We start from the raw sequence: 18,138 nt of genomic DNA, 5'->3' as shown, positions 1-18,138 counted from the left end.
AGAAACTTTAAATAGCAAAAATGACCAACAAGACAAGATCCATAAATAAGTGAATATGGTCGTAATTGTCATATTTTTTTAGGAGTTATTGCCCTCAAAGGATGGTTTTTAACAATTTGTTGCGTTTTTAATTATAATTTAGATAGAGACAATTTTGTCTTGCTGAGCATTTTTACTGTTGATATTTTCTACATAAGTTTGTCTCGACTAGCAAGTTCAAAGCCAATAGCACCTAATAAAAAAATAATTTATCTTCGACTAATTTCATTGCCGTTTAAAGAGGATTTTATCAATTTTTACATTTTTTTGGAAACTTTGGCGGATAAAGAAAAACTATTAACAGCAAAACGATCAGCAAAGACAAGATCTACAAATAGGTGAACATAGCCAACATTGTCAGTTGACTCCTTATAGGAGCTTTTGCCCTTAAATGAGGATCATTACTATTGTTTTTGGATTTGAGTCAAAACCTTATGTAGAAAATATCAACAGTAAAAATGATCAACAAGAGATGGTAAAAAAGAGATTATAGTCATGAATCATATTCTAGTTTACAATATTAGAACGTTGCCATAGTTAAAGATGCGGGTGAGCGACATAGGCTCTTTAGAGCCTCTAGTTCAGGTGCTTGTCATTCAAACCATAGAAAATGTTTGATTTGTAAATTAGTAAGTCAATATATAACTGTCAAAGTTATCATTTTTTTTATTTGTAATTTTACATGTTTATTGAAGCTGTTTGAATAAAAAAATGAAAATCTCTGAAATCCATATTTGACCAAATTTTCATACCGGAGAGAAAAATCATACTTCAATGCCACAATCTCAACAAGATTAGGCACAAGCTTTCAAATTTTGAAACGTCAAGGGTTGAATTATGGTCACCTGGACTTATTCCGTCCCCACTGTAAACCCTTGCTAAAATTGAGCGTCCGTTAAGCTGTGCGGGATGTATAACATCACAGCCACGTCCGGTCGGATAGGGGACGTCAAATCCAATGCCTCGTGTTGGATGAGTACCACGTACGCTCTCTGCACATATAAGAACTCTTGCAACAAAACTCTGCGGGGTCCGTAAGTGGCCTTCTGTCACTATCTAACAAAACCTTTATTTTAAGTGGCAGTCGAAATTTACCGTCCTTTATCCCTGTCGTCCTACCTTCCAGGACCTACCTATGGCACTAATTGTTAATTTGTTCTCGTCGTGAATATATATGCTATAATTGCTACTGGACGTTAAGTAAGCAACAATCAATCAATTAAACAAATTATAAATGTACTTTGCTTTTATGTGTTTTTTGTTGTGCATGTACTGCTTTTGTGTCATGGATGGATACCCCATATCCTTTGTTTTTCAATTATGTAGTGACAAATATTACCTTGAAGGTCTGATTTACTTGTAGATATTAATTGCATTACCAGATTAAATGTATAAAATGTGCGAGCACACAAATGATTACAAAACTCCCACAACGCCTTTGGTTAAATATTGATTTCTCTTTTGGAAAACTTCATACTTAAAAAAATATTTCCATATTAAGAAATGTCCCTGACTTGAGTCTTTACACTTTACATTAAAAAAATCAAACTTTTTCTTGTAGAGAGTTTGTTTAGGAACGCGTATCGGTTGCCTCTAGGGAAGTTTTACTATGAAAGCAAAATAACTTGGAATGGATGAACGGTAATTAAACTATGTACTGAACAACAAGATTACCAACAGAGAAGACAAGTTATATGCCAATTGCTTTCTAATCATTCATGCCTCTTTTACTTTACCACACTGATGAATACAAAGTTTACTTTGATGTTAATATCTTATCTAAAGTTTACAGAAGATGAAACAAAGACTAGAAAAAAATTGTCATCTGGGAAAACTGTTTTGAAAATACAGATGCTTTACCCAACGTACATCTCTATCTCGGCATACAAAATCTCGTAAACATGATACAAAATGATATATGTGAAAGAAAAGTCTCCTTATCACATAAATCTTGTGTATTACTTTCCTTGTGGGGGTTGATCTTAATACTATAAAAGAAATGCAACATTAGCTTTTCAGGATTTAGACAACGATAACTCTCGTATATTGACTTATTTTATACGATATATATTACGTAACATCTAAAAGTGCGAATCCATCTCAAATTTATTTAAGTTATTGTAACAGTGAGCTTTTCTGTTACGAGAATCATTTGGTTTGGTATATAAATTCATTAAAAGAAGTAACTTACATATTTAGTTATTAATAACGAGTACATGTTTTAACATACACTTACTTGCTTCTTGTGGAAAAATTCATATTTATCTTTTCAGCAGTCAGATCAAAACCAATATATTTATTTTCCTACAATAACTTATTTCAGAAATTGTATATATAAACAACTTGATACAGAGTTCGCTGTTGATCCGTCAATCATAACCACAAGTTATTTAGTAACATCCCTATAATAAAGCGAATTAATTGTTTGCCAGTTTTTGAATGATTTCGATCTTCTTGGGGTTAATATTGAGATTCTTTACTTCAAATCAAAGGTTCAATAAGCCCGTGTAATCTATGTGATTTTGTATATCGACCAAGATCATTCGGCGTTCTGGCTGTTCCTATTGGATAATATTCCGTTATAATTCATTCTCGAGTAGATTGAATAGAGAAAATTGTAGGATATGATTACCACAAACGTTGTAATGATTTTAAAATCAGAGTTTATTCATTTAGGAATGTCTTGTCTTCGATAAGGAATTCAAATGAAGCTCTTATACTACTATTATTCCCAGTTACAATGGTTGAGATTTTTCAATACAACTGAACTATAGTAAACATAACATACAACTTTTCCGTATCATGGGATGTATTAATACAAAACGAAGGAAAGATGCTCTCCGCAAAGGAATCGACGTTACACCAACAAAGCGGACCAAAAATTATTTGAAACAAAACAATGAACAAAACGATTCGCCAAGTAATGGGAGGTGTCATTCCGAACCCTTTCCGGAATTTACAGATCGGCAAAAACAACTGGTGGTTGATTCATGGAAAATTATCCAAGAAGACATGTCCAAAGTTGGAGTTGTAATGTTTATGAAGTAAGTTAAGTTTTCATTTATAGTCTACACGATTGAAATTTTTACATCATAAGTGTGCTCAAATTAATAAACGATCATTGATATATATATATAGAAATAAAGGCGATATTATGTTCTTGTGACATTTGCAGTTCCATTTTAGTATCTTACATTACATTTACATATTAATAGCTTTGTCTTTGACTTGAACCCCATTTTTATTGTTAATATTGGCATTTTATCGTTCAGGTAATGCGACAATGATATATTTTTGTTTCAATAATACAAAGCATTTAAGTGATACATCTGCAGTCGATCGAACAGACCATTATTAAATTGCTTATTTCAGAGACTCTTCATATAGGCATAAATACCTGAAAAAAATATAACTGAATTTTTCAGTTTTAGTTATTATGAATAATATGTCAAACTTATAAAATATGAAGTAAATCGAATACATGCATAAACAGTCCCTATCGCACAACCTATCCTTTCTAAATTGATCTAGAGCCCATGCAGTTATGTTCATTGGTGTCAGTAATCCTAGTTTATCGTACAATCTATTGATGTCAGTAATCTTAGTTTATCGTACAATGACAATGTTTATAAAAATAAGAAGATGTGATATGATTGCCAATGAGACAGCTATCCACCAAAGTTCAAATGGCGTAGATGTAAGCAACCTATAATAGGTCACCGAATGATGGCCTGCAACAATGAAGAATACCCATTACGTATAGTCGGCTATAGAAGGCCCTGAAATGACAAAATGTAAAACAATATAAAAGAGAATCGATTGACAAACAGATATATAAAATCATCATTATACTATTGTTGTCTGTCTATCTATATTTATGTTTTTATTAGACAACAAGACCATCTTCTGAGGTCATCTCGATGGTTGATTAGTGTCTAGTCCTAAAAAAACGCACGAAATTCTGATACTTTATTACGATTTCTTGCCTTGTTCATTTTTTTCACTCGAACCTAGTAATTCTGGTAAATATTTTTGTACGTTATAAATCAAATTAAAGAGTTTGAGTCAATTCGATAATAATGAATTTAGCAATAAATGTCCTTTTAAGGTAAAGGAACAGTAAATGAGCTATGTCACAGATTTTACTAAAATTTTGCATACTACTTTGGGTCGTTGAACAATAACTGAAAATCGAAAAAATAATGTATTTATATATCTTTTTTTATCTGAAATATTACTGATTAAATTCTTTCAACAAAGCGAATATTTGTATAGAAAGCACATAAAACCGGCGAAATGTTTTCTTAAACTTGCCTTAAAATCATCAAATCTCCAATTTCTAATACATAGATTTTTTCTTAAAAATTAATATGTTGTTGATGCATAAATTTCCGTTTTAATGATGTAAAATAATAATAGGGTCATCGACTTCGTTTTTATGGTATACATCATTCAAAGTGGTGTTCTATGTGAAAAAAAAATACCACAAAACGGCGAAATAATCTTAACGTCATCGCGTTGCAGGCCGTAAAACGTAAGTTTTTGACGTTTTTCACTACCCATTAGGTAACAGATTGATTATTAGACTAAAAACGAAGGCGGTGACCATGTCATTATTTTATATCATTAAAACGGAAATTTATGTATCAACAACATATAGTTTTTTAAGAAAAATCTATGTAATAGAAATTGGAGAATTGATGATTTTAAGACAAATTTTAGACGATTTTATGTGCTTTCTATACAAATGTTCACCTATTTTGAAAAATTTCAATCAGTAATATTTCAGATAATAAAAGAGATAAATGGCATATTTTTTCGATTTTCAGTTAGTTTAACGAGCCAAAGTTGTATGCCTTTTTTTTTTTTTTTAGAAAAATCTGTGACATAGCCTATTTACTGTAACTTGACCTTAAGCAAACGAGTTCAAGTTTAAAAGAGTAATGAACTGTTTATTACAGTTTCAAACACGTCCACGGAGTTAATTGATTCCTCTTTAGTGGCTGGCATCACCATTTCGACTACTGATGATTTCGCAAAGTTCAAAATTGCCTAATTATTATTTAATAAAACATGGGTGCTTGAATAACCTGTACATGTATATATCCTTGTCCTTTGATCCTTGATAGATAATTGTTTCATTGGCAATCATACCATTATATCACCTTATTTTTATATTAAACTATTATTGTGGGTATCATCAGATGTATAAAATACTAGTCTGAAATTGTAATGATAGAAGCAATTATAAAAATGTTACAGATTATAAACAATTCTTTCAGAAGTTTTACTTTAAATTTGTATTAACATAATCAATTATAATATAATAATATTGTTTGGCACTTGTGTGTCCCCATTGTACACTGGGAGTCCACATGTTTCAGTTGATTAGCTTAGAATACTGCATGTATTTGGTCCCATTTGACATCGGAGGCTATATTTATTCTGTGGATATTAACTGTATACGCCAATTTAGAATGAATTCAGTTTAATTTTCTCATTAGAAATCTGTATACACGGTTGGTTTGATATAACTTATACTGTACTAGTTTTGAGCATTCTCTGACAAAAAATTACAGCAGCACTCGGGGATAACTGCTCCATTAAGGGAACATTGAAATGGAATATTGCAATGGTCAAACTATAACCCCTGTTAATACAAAATAGGGAATTTACATTTGACGGTGCATATATCTAGAGCTTATAATGTTGCCTTGGTTTTTTTATTTATCACTAGAATATTTAATAAAAACACTATAATTTATAATCTCATATAACACTGATTGTTATCTAGAAACGTTTTGAAACGATTTAATTTATTATAAGACGGATGTACAGAAAACAAACTTTGATTGACATTTAAAACATTTACTGGGAAAAAATAATGACGTTATATTTCAATTTTAGTTTTGAGTACTATCTATTCATGATACTATTTACAGATGGGTCAGGTTTTATGTATGCGATAATTTTTGGGAAAAACTATAACTGTATGACTGATGCATTTAAATAACATGAAAATGCTTTTACCAGTGCTGAATAAGGCAAAGGAAATGAATTATATTTTTGAAAAGCTCGATGTTTATTATTTTTTTAAACTTTTTTGAAGAATACGATTTCAAGTTATAAAAATTCTCAATACCAAACAATTGAGCACTGAGGATTTCCTTTCTTTCTTATTGTTTTATAGAGAATACTGTTGCTTTGTACATATACATTTGCCTCAGATTCGCCCTTTATATCGTCCTTAACGTAAAACGTACATTACCAATTTGATGCATACAACTACAATAATACTTGGATGTTTAAGAAATGATCAGCCAGCTATCACATTATCAGCCTTTGTTTACGTTTTAGCAAACTGCTTTGAAGTTGATGCAATAATCTACTGAGAAGAATGTACTTAATATATTTATATTGAATATGCACATGTGGTAAACAGAAAGAGAAAGTCATCTAAACAATTCATACTGCTCTGACGCCAAATAATTATAAAGAAGATTTTTTCTTTGAATTTGTATATATTCTAACCTGTATTATACATCGTATGTGTTTTAAGTTTCGTTGATAAACCCTCTTTGTTGCACACTATAAAGCTTCATTTATCAATATTTTCTTATGCATGGAAGCTGGTATTGCGAACGTAAAATTAAGATACAACTACAAAAATGTGTGGATTAAAGTATTGTAACAGATATTTATTCATTTAAGGAGCTGCAACATGTCCTGTAAAAGAGATGTGCACGTTTAAAAAAAAGGGATAATTTCATAAAGAATTCAAACGCTGTTCATGGTTTATCTAACAGCTAAGGGCTTAAATATACAAATATTGATATAAAAAAAAAAGAAATTCAGCAAGCCTCCCCCGACGGAGAGGACATTTTAGCGCATTAATAGGACATTTAAGCTACAAAAAATCGGACGTTTTAGCGCAAAAGTAAAAGTATCCTACGGTAGTTTCAAATTTTTCGCAAAAATGTCTTGCGCCCCCTCCTTTTTGTTTCACTTACAAAGTCAAAATTATAGAGTTTTAAGTTCCAACAACCAAAAATTTACAAAAACACAAAGTACCGATCTAACATTGTTCCCTCAGTTACTGAAAAGTTATTAATAAATAAAACATGTTCTCCCAGGCGGAAATGCGAAATTCCAAGCCCTTTGTTCCTATTTCATAGCTGGCATCACTATCTTTCATATATACCACAATTGATATAATGTTTTAATCTTTCCAATTTAATATAATAAGTATAAAAAGAACCTGTTACAGTTTGACCGTACTCTTATAGTGAAGGAGGATATCGCAAAATGTTTGGTCTAAACACAAATATCATTTAAAAATGCCGTTGAAAGTTTAATTAACTTAAAGTAGCATACCTTTACTTGGATTTCTGACCAGTTGTGTAATCAAATTATAAAACTTTACATGTAGCTCAAACCTGCAACTTCGAAATATTTTACGTCAATGAATCTTGTACATGCCATATATATATATATATATAAAACGTCTGAATAATAGTCAACGATTTTTCCCACGAGGGCGCTGGATCGTTACGAGTAACGATACATGTACACAATAAATAAATTATATAAACGCCTAAAAAGTGTACACAACAACACCAATAACAAAAACAGGAACTATAAATGTAATTATTTATAAATATTTCGGATAACAGATATCCTTCATCAGTAAATATGATTGTGATGTTGAATGAATCATATATCAGTCTACTTAAATTAAACTATAACAATCTTGAAATTTATACAATAAAAAAGTCAAACCGAACATCAGGTAAGACGCTTGCACAATTCTAAATATGTGTTAAACACGACATAGGTTATATGACTAATTACAGCAGAGAGTTCAAATATATGCTTTAAATAAAAATAATAATGTGCGATATGAACTAGCACAATTCTAAAGCTTTAACGGTGACGACAGTTATGATGTTACAAGGTTTGCGGGAACAAACGATGTCTGACTTGCAAACAAATACTGGTTACCCAGACTTTTAACAGTCACTCCACTGGTACAGAATACACCATATTTTGCAATGTTAATTGCAAGACTACAAATGTTGTGTATCTCCTACAGTGTAAATGTTATAAACAGTATGTTGGCGAGTCAGAACAGCCATTTCACAAACGAATGAACGGTCATCGTAGCGACTACCAATGCAAGCCAGACCTCCCTCTCAGTCGACATTTGAGATCCCCTGGCCACACTAAGGCAGATCTCAATCGACTGACCATTACAATCATTGACCACAACTCTGCTTGGTCTAGGGAGGAAAGAATCACTCGGGAAAGATTTTGGATAAGAAAATTAACAACTTTGGCACCAAATGGTATAAATGAAAAGATGTAGTTCGACTCCATGCAGTGCTTCACATTTGGGTTATATTACTTATTATTACAGTCTCTGTTTCTATTTCTTTACTTTACTCATCTCTAAAATCTGTTGAATATACCAATTTAAATTGCTTAATTTTTTGAGGGATGTAAAAGTGCCAAGCCACGTTCAACTAGTTAACCTTAGTCAAAATTTATTATCATATTTTAACGGCCGTTTGTTTGCGATGTTTAAATACACAGACTCTGTTGTAACTACTCTACCGTTGTCAAATTTGAAATATTTACAAATTTAGATCGTTCAGTGCTGTTTATTTGGAATTCTTATTGACGCAATCGTTCTTGTAACATCATAACTGTCGTCACCATTAAAGCTTTAGAATTGTGCTAGTTCATATCGCACATTATTATTTTTATTTAAAGCATATATTTGAACTCTCTGCTGTAATTAGTCATATAACCTATGTCGTGTTTAACACATATTTAGAATTGTGCAAGCGTCTTACCTGATGTTCGGATTGACTTTTTTATTGTATAAATTTCAAGATTGTTATAGTTTAATTTAAGTAGACTGAAATATGATTCATTCAACATCACAATCATATTTACTGATGAAGGATATCTGTTATCCGAAATATTTATAAATAATTACATTTATAGTTCCTTTTTTTGTTATTGGTGTTGTTGGGTACACTTTTTAGGCGTTTATATATATATATAAAAACATGCACATGCCATCTATAAAAACAAAACATGCACATACCATATTTAAAAAAAAACATGCACATGTCATATATAAAAACAAAAACAAACCAAGAACACGTCAAGAGGTCAACATACAATCTTCAACAATAGACAAGTGTTCATAAAATATTTGAAGCTCTAAATCGTCCTTAGTCTAAAAAAAAGTGAATAATGTATATATTATTTATTTCAATCATAAATCAATGATAAATTAATTTTACTGACAATGTAATGTTATTCTATATTTTGTTTATAACTCCTGGAGAAATTTCACAGCTTCACATGATTTTCAAATGATTGACATCATTTCTGTGCAATATGCCATTTTTAAATTATTAAAGAAATTAAACATGGGGAATTAATTAATCAAACAAAGAAATAAAAACAAGTAAGGCACTGTACTAGTATCAAACACTTCAATATTTATGATGTTATTCATTGTTTTTGAAGAAAAACAATCCGTAATTGTAGTAGAAGAAATGATTACCAATCTAGTTAAAACATAGATCTCTGATTCCGTTATGATCTTCGACGAGCACGCGAGTTACGATTGATCGGAATATTAAGCAGATCGAAGTATAAACCATCCTTTATACATTCTGCATATAAGAATATCTGGAACCAAAATAAGTTACCAGTTCTTCTTAAAATACAATCCATAGATTAAATCATAGTACAATTAAGGTTTTGTCTTGGCATGTCCTTCTAAATTGTTTTATGTTCAATAAAAACTCAAAAAATGTAACAACTATCGAAACTTTTAAGTTTGTACACCTTCAAACATCTAAAATTTGGTAACATGTTAAAAAACAACAAAATGTTTTTAAAACCTCAAAGTTTGTGATAATCTGAAATAAGTTGATGACTGGAAAACTTTTTGAAAGTTGCCACGAAATAAATTCAGTAGTAATTGGTCTTGCATCTCTTTAAACAACTCATATTTTGATATTTTCTACGCATTTCATTTTACATTTTTTTGCAAAAGTGAAAAAATGCAACCATACTGAGAACTCATGAAAATCGTTACCTTTATTAATATTGTATCATTTCGATCCTGAATTTAAAAGTTTGGAAGATAACATTAATGTTCTTTTACTAACAAAAGTGTATATTTTGAATGTGTGTGATAATATATCGCTAGTGTTTTATATACCTTGGTAAGTCATAGGAAAATCAGATCCACGGTTCACTCTTGTCACGTGGTCAACTGAGATTAACAGTTATTGATGTGTCAAGTTACAGAAAAAGGACTTTTTGGAATTAAGTTAACCAACTCAAATGTGTGGCTTCATTTTAGGTTAGAAATTATATTTAAAACCAAGGCTGCACCTTCAATGACTTTGTAAATATAGCTGTTCGAAAAACAACGCCTCTTATTAAGAGATACACTATATATTCATAAGATTTTTCGTTTGGTTTACCTACTGGTTCCCAGATATTCGCCTTGTTTTTAGACACAACTAGGGAATTTATATGTATCAATATGAATACAGTTGATAGCGCAATATATTCACAGGAAGATTGAGCTGTAGTAATTTGTTTTAGACTAAGCTTAAATTGAAAGGAATGTTGTAATGTTACACTATTGTTTCAGATAAGGGTGAAGGTTTGGAACCATTAAAACGTGTAAACCCGCTGCAATTGTTTGCACCTTTCCTGAGTCCGGAATCTGATGTTTAGTAGTTGTCGTTTGTTGATGTGGTTCATAAGTGTTTCTCTTTTTTTATATAGATTAGTTGGTTTTCCCGTTTGAATGGTTTTACACTAGTAATTTTTGGGGCCCTTTATAGCTTGCTGTTCGGTGTGAGCCAAGGCTCCGTGTTGAAGACCGTACTTTGATCTATAATGGTTTACTTTTATAAATTGTGACTTGGATGTAGAGTTGTCTCATTGACACTCATACCGCATCTTCTTATATCTATATAAAGTCATATTAATGATGAAAAATGCCGCATAGTTAAAGACGTTATATGAGTTCTTGTGGGAAATTGAATTGTCAATTTTACAACAGGACAACCTCAAAAGGTGGAGTGCCATCGTGTAAACCTCAAATCGGTAGCATTTTGATATTCTGAGGGTATATATTAACTGAAAAATCGACAAAAAGGAATTCTGTTAATACTCAAAATAAATGAATACTTGGAACTTGTATCAAAGACTCAAAATGTCAGAACGTAGTAGTATGATAAGGTAAAACAATATCATTATCAACTTCGAATTGTACACCTTCAAACTGTTATTCAATTGACATAATTAATTTTGTCACTTTTTCTGGGCTTTATAGGATGGTAACTGGAATTATGTTTCAAATAGAACAGAAACTGTTTATCTTTCTGATATACCTACGTTCATCTTGGCATTTTTTTTTTTTTTTTTTTGAGATATTCGTTTTTTGGGCTGTGACAAAAGTTTTTAAAAGGGAATTTGACCTTAAATGGTGACATTGGCCTTAAAATTAAAAAAAAATTTGGCTACCTTGCTGATGTAGAAGGAATATTGTCAATATCTCTTACCAGTAAAAAGTCAGATTTCTTAATTCCGAATTGGCAAATTAATTCTTATAACTATTTGTTTTTCACATATTTTCTTGGCACTGATATTTTTTTCTTTTTTAATGTACTTTTTGACTTCTCTATCAACTTCTGATTCTGTGTTCCGTAAGGTCAGTTTCCTACTTTTATTTAGCACATGGTTAACTTCATCATATATTCAGTCAGCGTTTAAATGATTTTACGTCCTGGTGGTCATTTCATCTGCTTGTTATACACTGCATGGACGATCCAGACAAAAACAATCTCTTAATTCAGATATCTTTAATCTATATAAGTAAAACAATGAAACTAGCATACATGGCCACATATAAATACACAGTTTATTCTATCTTATTGATAAGGTTTGTTGTATCGTGAACAATCAATAGAATACATATTAGGGCATAATTTTTGGTGAAATATTTTCGATATTACTTTATGTTTCCAGTCAGTAACCATTAAGAATATATTTGTCTCCTTCTTTACATGATAAAGCACGCTCGTAAGTGGTCTATCAAGCAAATAATGATTTATGACTTTGCACACTTCCTTCAATACCGTCTCCTTTCTGGTAAAACTCAAACAGATTACGCTTGTCTTACGTCGTTAAAGCAGTTGTAAGTAAACGTATAGGAATCATTAAGCAGGATTTATATACAAAAATCCCATTATGATAGAGCAGATAAATCTCCGGGGACATTGTTTTTGTATCAAATGCAAATAGAAGTCCTACAATACTACATTTAATATATTTTAATCACGCACTTTACTACATCTATTTAAAAAAACCTTAAAAGACTGACAGCAGGACTTAATTGAATCCAAAGAAAAGTTTCCTGTCGTAGTAATTTTAGTTTCGTAGAGATTACGTTGTTTATTATATTCTACATGCCTTTTTATCTTCATGCAGGCTAAAAGTTCGATGACTGTAAACAAATACATTTTTGGAAATGTTGGCGATCTACCATTGCGTGACCTCGATCTCATCCTGCACAGATATTTGAACTAAGTCCAATGAGTTGGCAGAAAATTCAAAATACACTAATGCATCGACATATAGGACAGTTAAAAACTGCGATTTTATTGAAAAATTCTTGTGTCTTCAGGTTTTTAAAAGACAATAATTAATGCTAGTACATTGTCCTATAAAAGGACTAATTGACAATACAAACATATTTAGATACGACGTGATAATTGGGCGTTTCAGACGAACGTTCTACTAATTTAACCCAGTCAATGGGAGACTTAAGCGCGCCAAAAAAAATGGTCTCGTCCACACTGTTATGAAAACGATACTATGTCGTACAACTAATTGGGAAACCCGAATAGAACGGCAAGTTGGAGACTCGAATAGAATAGAAAGTTGGTACAGTTAGTTGAAGTATCAAATGACGAAGTAAATTTAATATATAAACAAAGTAAAAGATATATACGCTTTTGGAAGATTGATTGTTGGTTGCTTAACGTCCAGCGGCAAATATCTCATGCATGTTCAGGACGACGCTTTTGGAAGAAAAAATCAATCAAAATTCAATATTAAATTAAGAACATACTTTGAATTTAAAAACGATTTCAAAATGAATATATATGTTATACATTCAAAGATAAAGACAAGAGTAGAAATGAAGGTGAATGTTACTCAGATTTGAATTAGTTATAATCATTTAGAATTACGAAAACACCAAAATTTAAATATGACGAAGGTTTAAGGAAGGAAATACACAGACATAATAAAATAATAAGTTAAAAGTGCCACCACCAGAAATATGTATTTGAAGTTAAAACGGACAGACCGTTTATCTAACTTAATTTCACATGTATGTGTACATATATTTTAAACAATTTGCATACTGTTATATTTAAAAAAAACAATCTCGTGTGAATAGCACATATTTCTCGAAAAAAACCATGGCAGGTATGAATAATGGAGACAAAATAAATGGAAAGCCAAAACTAAACATTTAAGAGCATAACAAACCATGGGAGTTTAAACAGAAAAAGCCAAAACAGCCCAAGGTCGATTTTTTAATTTTAGTATAATTATATAATCTATGAACTAAAAATGTAAAGAAATGTATTATTTAAATCATGCAAGTACTGAAGCATTGCAACTTTGGTGGATGGTACCCTCGGGTACTAATAGTCGACCATCAGCAATACCGACCTAGTATAAAACGATACCAATTACATGCACATGACGAGCTTTTTTTATGAATGTAATGATACGTTTGAGCAGGTATAATTGTTGAATTTTCCAGCTTATAATGTTTGATAGCATTAAAACCAAAATAGTCTGAAGAGGATAATAAAAAAAAAAGAACTAATGTCAACTTTGCATGAGGGAGTTGCAACCTAAGTTTTAGTATAATTCCTTAATTTCATATGATCATGAAATTTACATTCAAAAAGTTAAAAAATATTGTATGATTCTGGACAGACAGAACCCCTTGTGACTGATATAATTCCAGAAGTGATATCAGCGGTAGTAAAATTAACCCATAGTACCTTTTCTTTGAGTATAACAGGTGTTTTTGTAATACACTTTATGGGGTCCAATTTTAGGAATTTGACCCTATCTGAAAAAAGTGCATTTTCTTAAACCAGTCTGTGCGATGGGATCTTTCAACCAGCCTATAAAGTACAAAATTCTAGCTCAAATTGTTTGAGAATTTTCAAAAACAGTTCTGTTAAAGTATTTTGCACATGCTTGTAATTTAAATGAGCTATCAAAAGGGTGGTGTACGGTTGCCAGAAGCATCTGTTGCTACATGTTTTTACTTCTGGAAACCAGGACTCCTACATATGCATATGAAGTGTTTAGGGCCAGTTCAACAAGGTTTGAAGAAAAAAGACAAGTTTATCATAAATTTAGGAGACCATACGTGTATGAAATTGAAGAAACTAAAGACATTAAAATTACGAATTCGAGGTTTTTACATTTGGGTTCTTGAATCTTTGTATATTTGAAACATTTCAAAGACTGAACTAAAATTATGTTTGAAAAATAATGAAATATATGTATGACAACAGTATTATGAATAACTCCAAATACTCAAGGACAATTAGACAAAGAAAAAAAGACAATGTTCACAAAATTCCTGAACCCGAATGGTATGGTGAATATCTCGCCGCAGTCTGCAAAAACATTTTTATTTGATTGTTTAAAGCATAAGATAGGTTTTAAACATTGATCATAACATGTTTTAGTCACCGTTAAATATATAAAATTTCTGAATGTAAATAAGCAAAGTATATAATAAAACTTTACAACGGTACAAGCAACAAAATACACATCACTAACAGTTCTGTTATTCCTCTTTAATTGCAGTTCGTCTCGAAAATTCATGAAGTATTTGTAACTGGACTCTAAGCAAACAACTGCCTATCCAAAACATTTAGGCCTGTCTTATCTTCAAACGGCCTAAACTAAAAAATAAGAAGATACTGAAAAGGTCAAATACCTGGTAAAGTTTCTACGTATTTTTACATCCCTGACTTTCCAATGTTAAGGTCTAGGCATTTTGTGAAGGTAAATAGAGAAAAGCCTTCGGACACACTAAATGTAGAAAGTCTTATTTTGTTTAATAGTAAGTAGTCCTTAAAAATCACTCACAAATGGTAATATATATTTTATATATGTTTTTTAAATGTATTTTATGTTGTTTCCCTCTGTAGTTCCAAAATTTCATTTTCTTTGTTAATTTTTATAAAAACTTTCATAATCTGTCGATAATGGAGATTGGGATATCTTACAACTAAATGAATCCATCATATATCAACAATATTGTCATCGGTTATCACTTTCACTTTTATGTTAATGTTCATCTTTTGTCGGTTTTTTTATATTCATTCACAACTTTTGTAAGCCTTCAAGTGATATAAAGAGACTTTGATAATATTGTCCAACAGTTTCCATTGCCATTAACTCACATGTACGTATCAATTGTTGATGATAATGTGCTGTCCGGTTGCTTATATATTTTCACTCGTCTCATTATTCATACAAGTAAAGTCAAACCTTTCTATAAAGGTTACCCTAGAAACCAGACAGAAAAGGCCGACCCGATAACAGATGTTAATTTTTAGATATTTCTTTTGCGAGACAAGAAGAGTGTGAACTTATAACACAGGTTTTTGCTTAATAGAGGTGATTTTTATAGCAGGCTAGATTGTGTATAATCCCTCAGTTTATGCTCTTGCAAAGTAGACATTAAGCTGTAAGTAATTTTTCTTCAGAGTCTACCAACTCCAGCCATAAGGGAAGTTAGTCAGTGAAATTCAAACTCTTATAAAATTTCAATATAAAATTTTCTGGCGATTTGACAAAAAAAGCTTAAAGGGTCTAGCTTTTATGCACAAAGCTCTGTCTTAGAAGAAATATTTTCAGAAATTGAAGAAACACTTCAACAGTATTCTTTTATGATCACAATATGAAATGTGAGCGGTATGATATACCCTTATATTAATGTTCAGAATTCTTTGAATAAACTTTTTTAATCTCAATAAATACATTGCTTATCGCATGACATCTTCCTTCAAACAACATCAGAGGCAATCACTATACTGTTATTTTATTAAATATGTTTTGTTGAATGATGCTATTCTTCTGTTTTCAGGAGTATTATGTTACTATGTGTTTTTTGAAAGATAATAGATCTATTTAATGTCTTTCAGCAAATTTATAAAAGTTGATAGTCCAATTATAGAAGTTTTACATGGTGTTCCTGTTTTCTATAATTTTCAAAAAAATATAAAATCTTATAATCTACTCAATAAACTCGTCATAGATATACCAGGATTGAAATTTTGTATTTGCGCTAGACGCGCGTTTCGTCTACAAAAGACTCATCAGTGATGCTCGAATCAAAAAAAGTTAAAAAGGCCAAATAATGTACGAAGTTAAAGAGCATTGAGGACCAAAAATTTCTAAAAGTTTTGCCAAATACAGCTAATCTATTCCTGAGGTAGAAAAGCCTTAGTATTTCAAAAATGTAAAGTTTTGTAAACAGTTAATTTATAATTATGACCATATCAATGATAATGCATGTCAACACAGAAGTGCTGACTCAAGTTATCGTAAATTCAAAAAGCGTGACTGGGTAGGATAAACACGGATTATTTTGTTCTACGCAGATATGCAATGGCAGGAGATAAAACATAGTATTAAATCGGACCAAAGAAGCTTTAGTGATAGTTGAAAGCGGATAAAGCTATTCCCAAATTTCACGATATTACTACTTTATTAGTTTCTTATCTTTTTGCAAAAACAATTTCCTCCCCAGATATATGTTTTTTTTTTTACTATTTGATTTTCTAATTTTCGAATGAAACTGAATATTTGCTGGAGTATTCATGTTTAAGCACCGAACCCCATTAAAGTATATTGATCCTTAAGACATACACAGGAGATATAGCAATTATTCCGTAAAGTCATCCTCTGAATAAAAAGCCAACATCCATTTTAATCAGAAACTAAAGTACATTACAAACTTTTTAAATTTGAAAAATTGTCTCGGACTGCATAACATGCCAAGCTTTGAAAATAAAAGCATATTCTTAGAATCGATATGCAATAGCATGATTAAATTTTACCTGCGACAAGAAAAAATGTAAGTCGGGATAAAAAGATTGAAAACAACGATTTCATTTGAGAAGAAGCTTTTGTCCACAGTGACACTTTTGATGAATAATAGGATTACGACTTTGTACAGAAGACAAGATTCAATCACATAAGCGAATGACTAAATGATGTATTGCAGGTTCTTGGTGAATAGTTTTCATACCAGATAATAGAAATGTGATAATTTAATATGGTTCAATCGATGCCTTCTGTACTGCAGTTTCAATCAAAGAGTATAATCTATTCAAAATATGATTGACCGCCAATTCCTTTGGTCTTCATATTTTAGAATATGTTTTGTCAGATTGCCATGGTCTTTCATTGTACACTGCATTAAAACATGTACATTTATACAGCAGCCGGAAAGTCGTCACGTTTGCCGTTAATTTTGGTATGAAAACTTCCTCGAAAATATTAATATCAAAGTAGGATAACGGTCAACATTAATGATATTATAAATGTTTGACAATAGTTGAATGGTCACCATGTCTCGTTGTATGTTAATCATGCATTCATTTATCAACAAACTAGTCTGCTGTAAAAGTCGTATGAATACACGACTGAAAGTTATACATCTAAATTAAATATGCTGAGTACGGACCGTTACTACTATGAACTTCTCGCCACTAGTTAAATTTGCCAATACAATTGTTTAACCGTGAAAAGCGTTGTAACATCTGTCGGCCAGTGCTGACCTATAGGAACTTCGTTTATCAAAACCTGAGGTTTTGTATTTCTGCCATAATTACCGATATGCCGTTTATCTTCTCCTTAACAGATTGGAGGTACATAGTATACTGCATTGCCATCGTCCTTTAGTTCGTCAGACCTCCCGTTAGTCCATTCGAATTTACA

The 18,138-nt window shown here is 31.2% G+C and overlaps 1 protein-coding gene across 1 annotated transcript in view; it reads left to right on the top strand.

Moving 5' to 3' along the window:
- Positions 1–2,568: 2,568 nt before the first annotated feature.
- LOC127738201 (uncharacterized) overlaps positions 2,569–18,138 on the top strand; it is a 47,753-nt gene continuing 32,183 nt past the window's right edge. Inside the window, exon 1 of the mRNA XM_052249356.1 lies at positions 2,569–3,083. Within this exon, the coding sequence (XP_052105316.1) occupies positions 2,842–3,083 (242 nt within the window). The 5' untranslated portion in view covers positions 2,569–2,841. The remainder of the gene's footprint in view (positions 3,084–18,138) is intronic.

The sequence above is a fragment of the Mytilus californianus genome, unplaced genomic scaffold, assembly GCF_021869535.1.
Source record: "Mytilus californianus isolate M0D057914Y unplaced genomic scaffold, xbMytCali1.0.p SCAF_4, whole genome shotgun sequence".
Lineage (NCBI taxonomy): Eukaryota > Metazoa > Mollusca > Bivalvia > Mytilida > Mytilidae > Mytilus > Mytilus californianus.
This window is presented reverse-complemented; position numbering and strand designations above follow the sequence as displayed.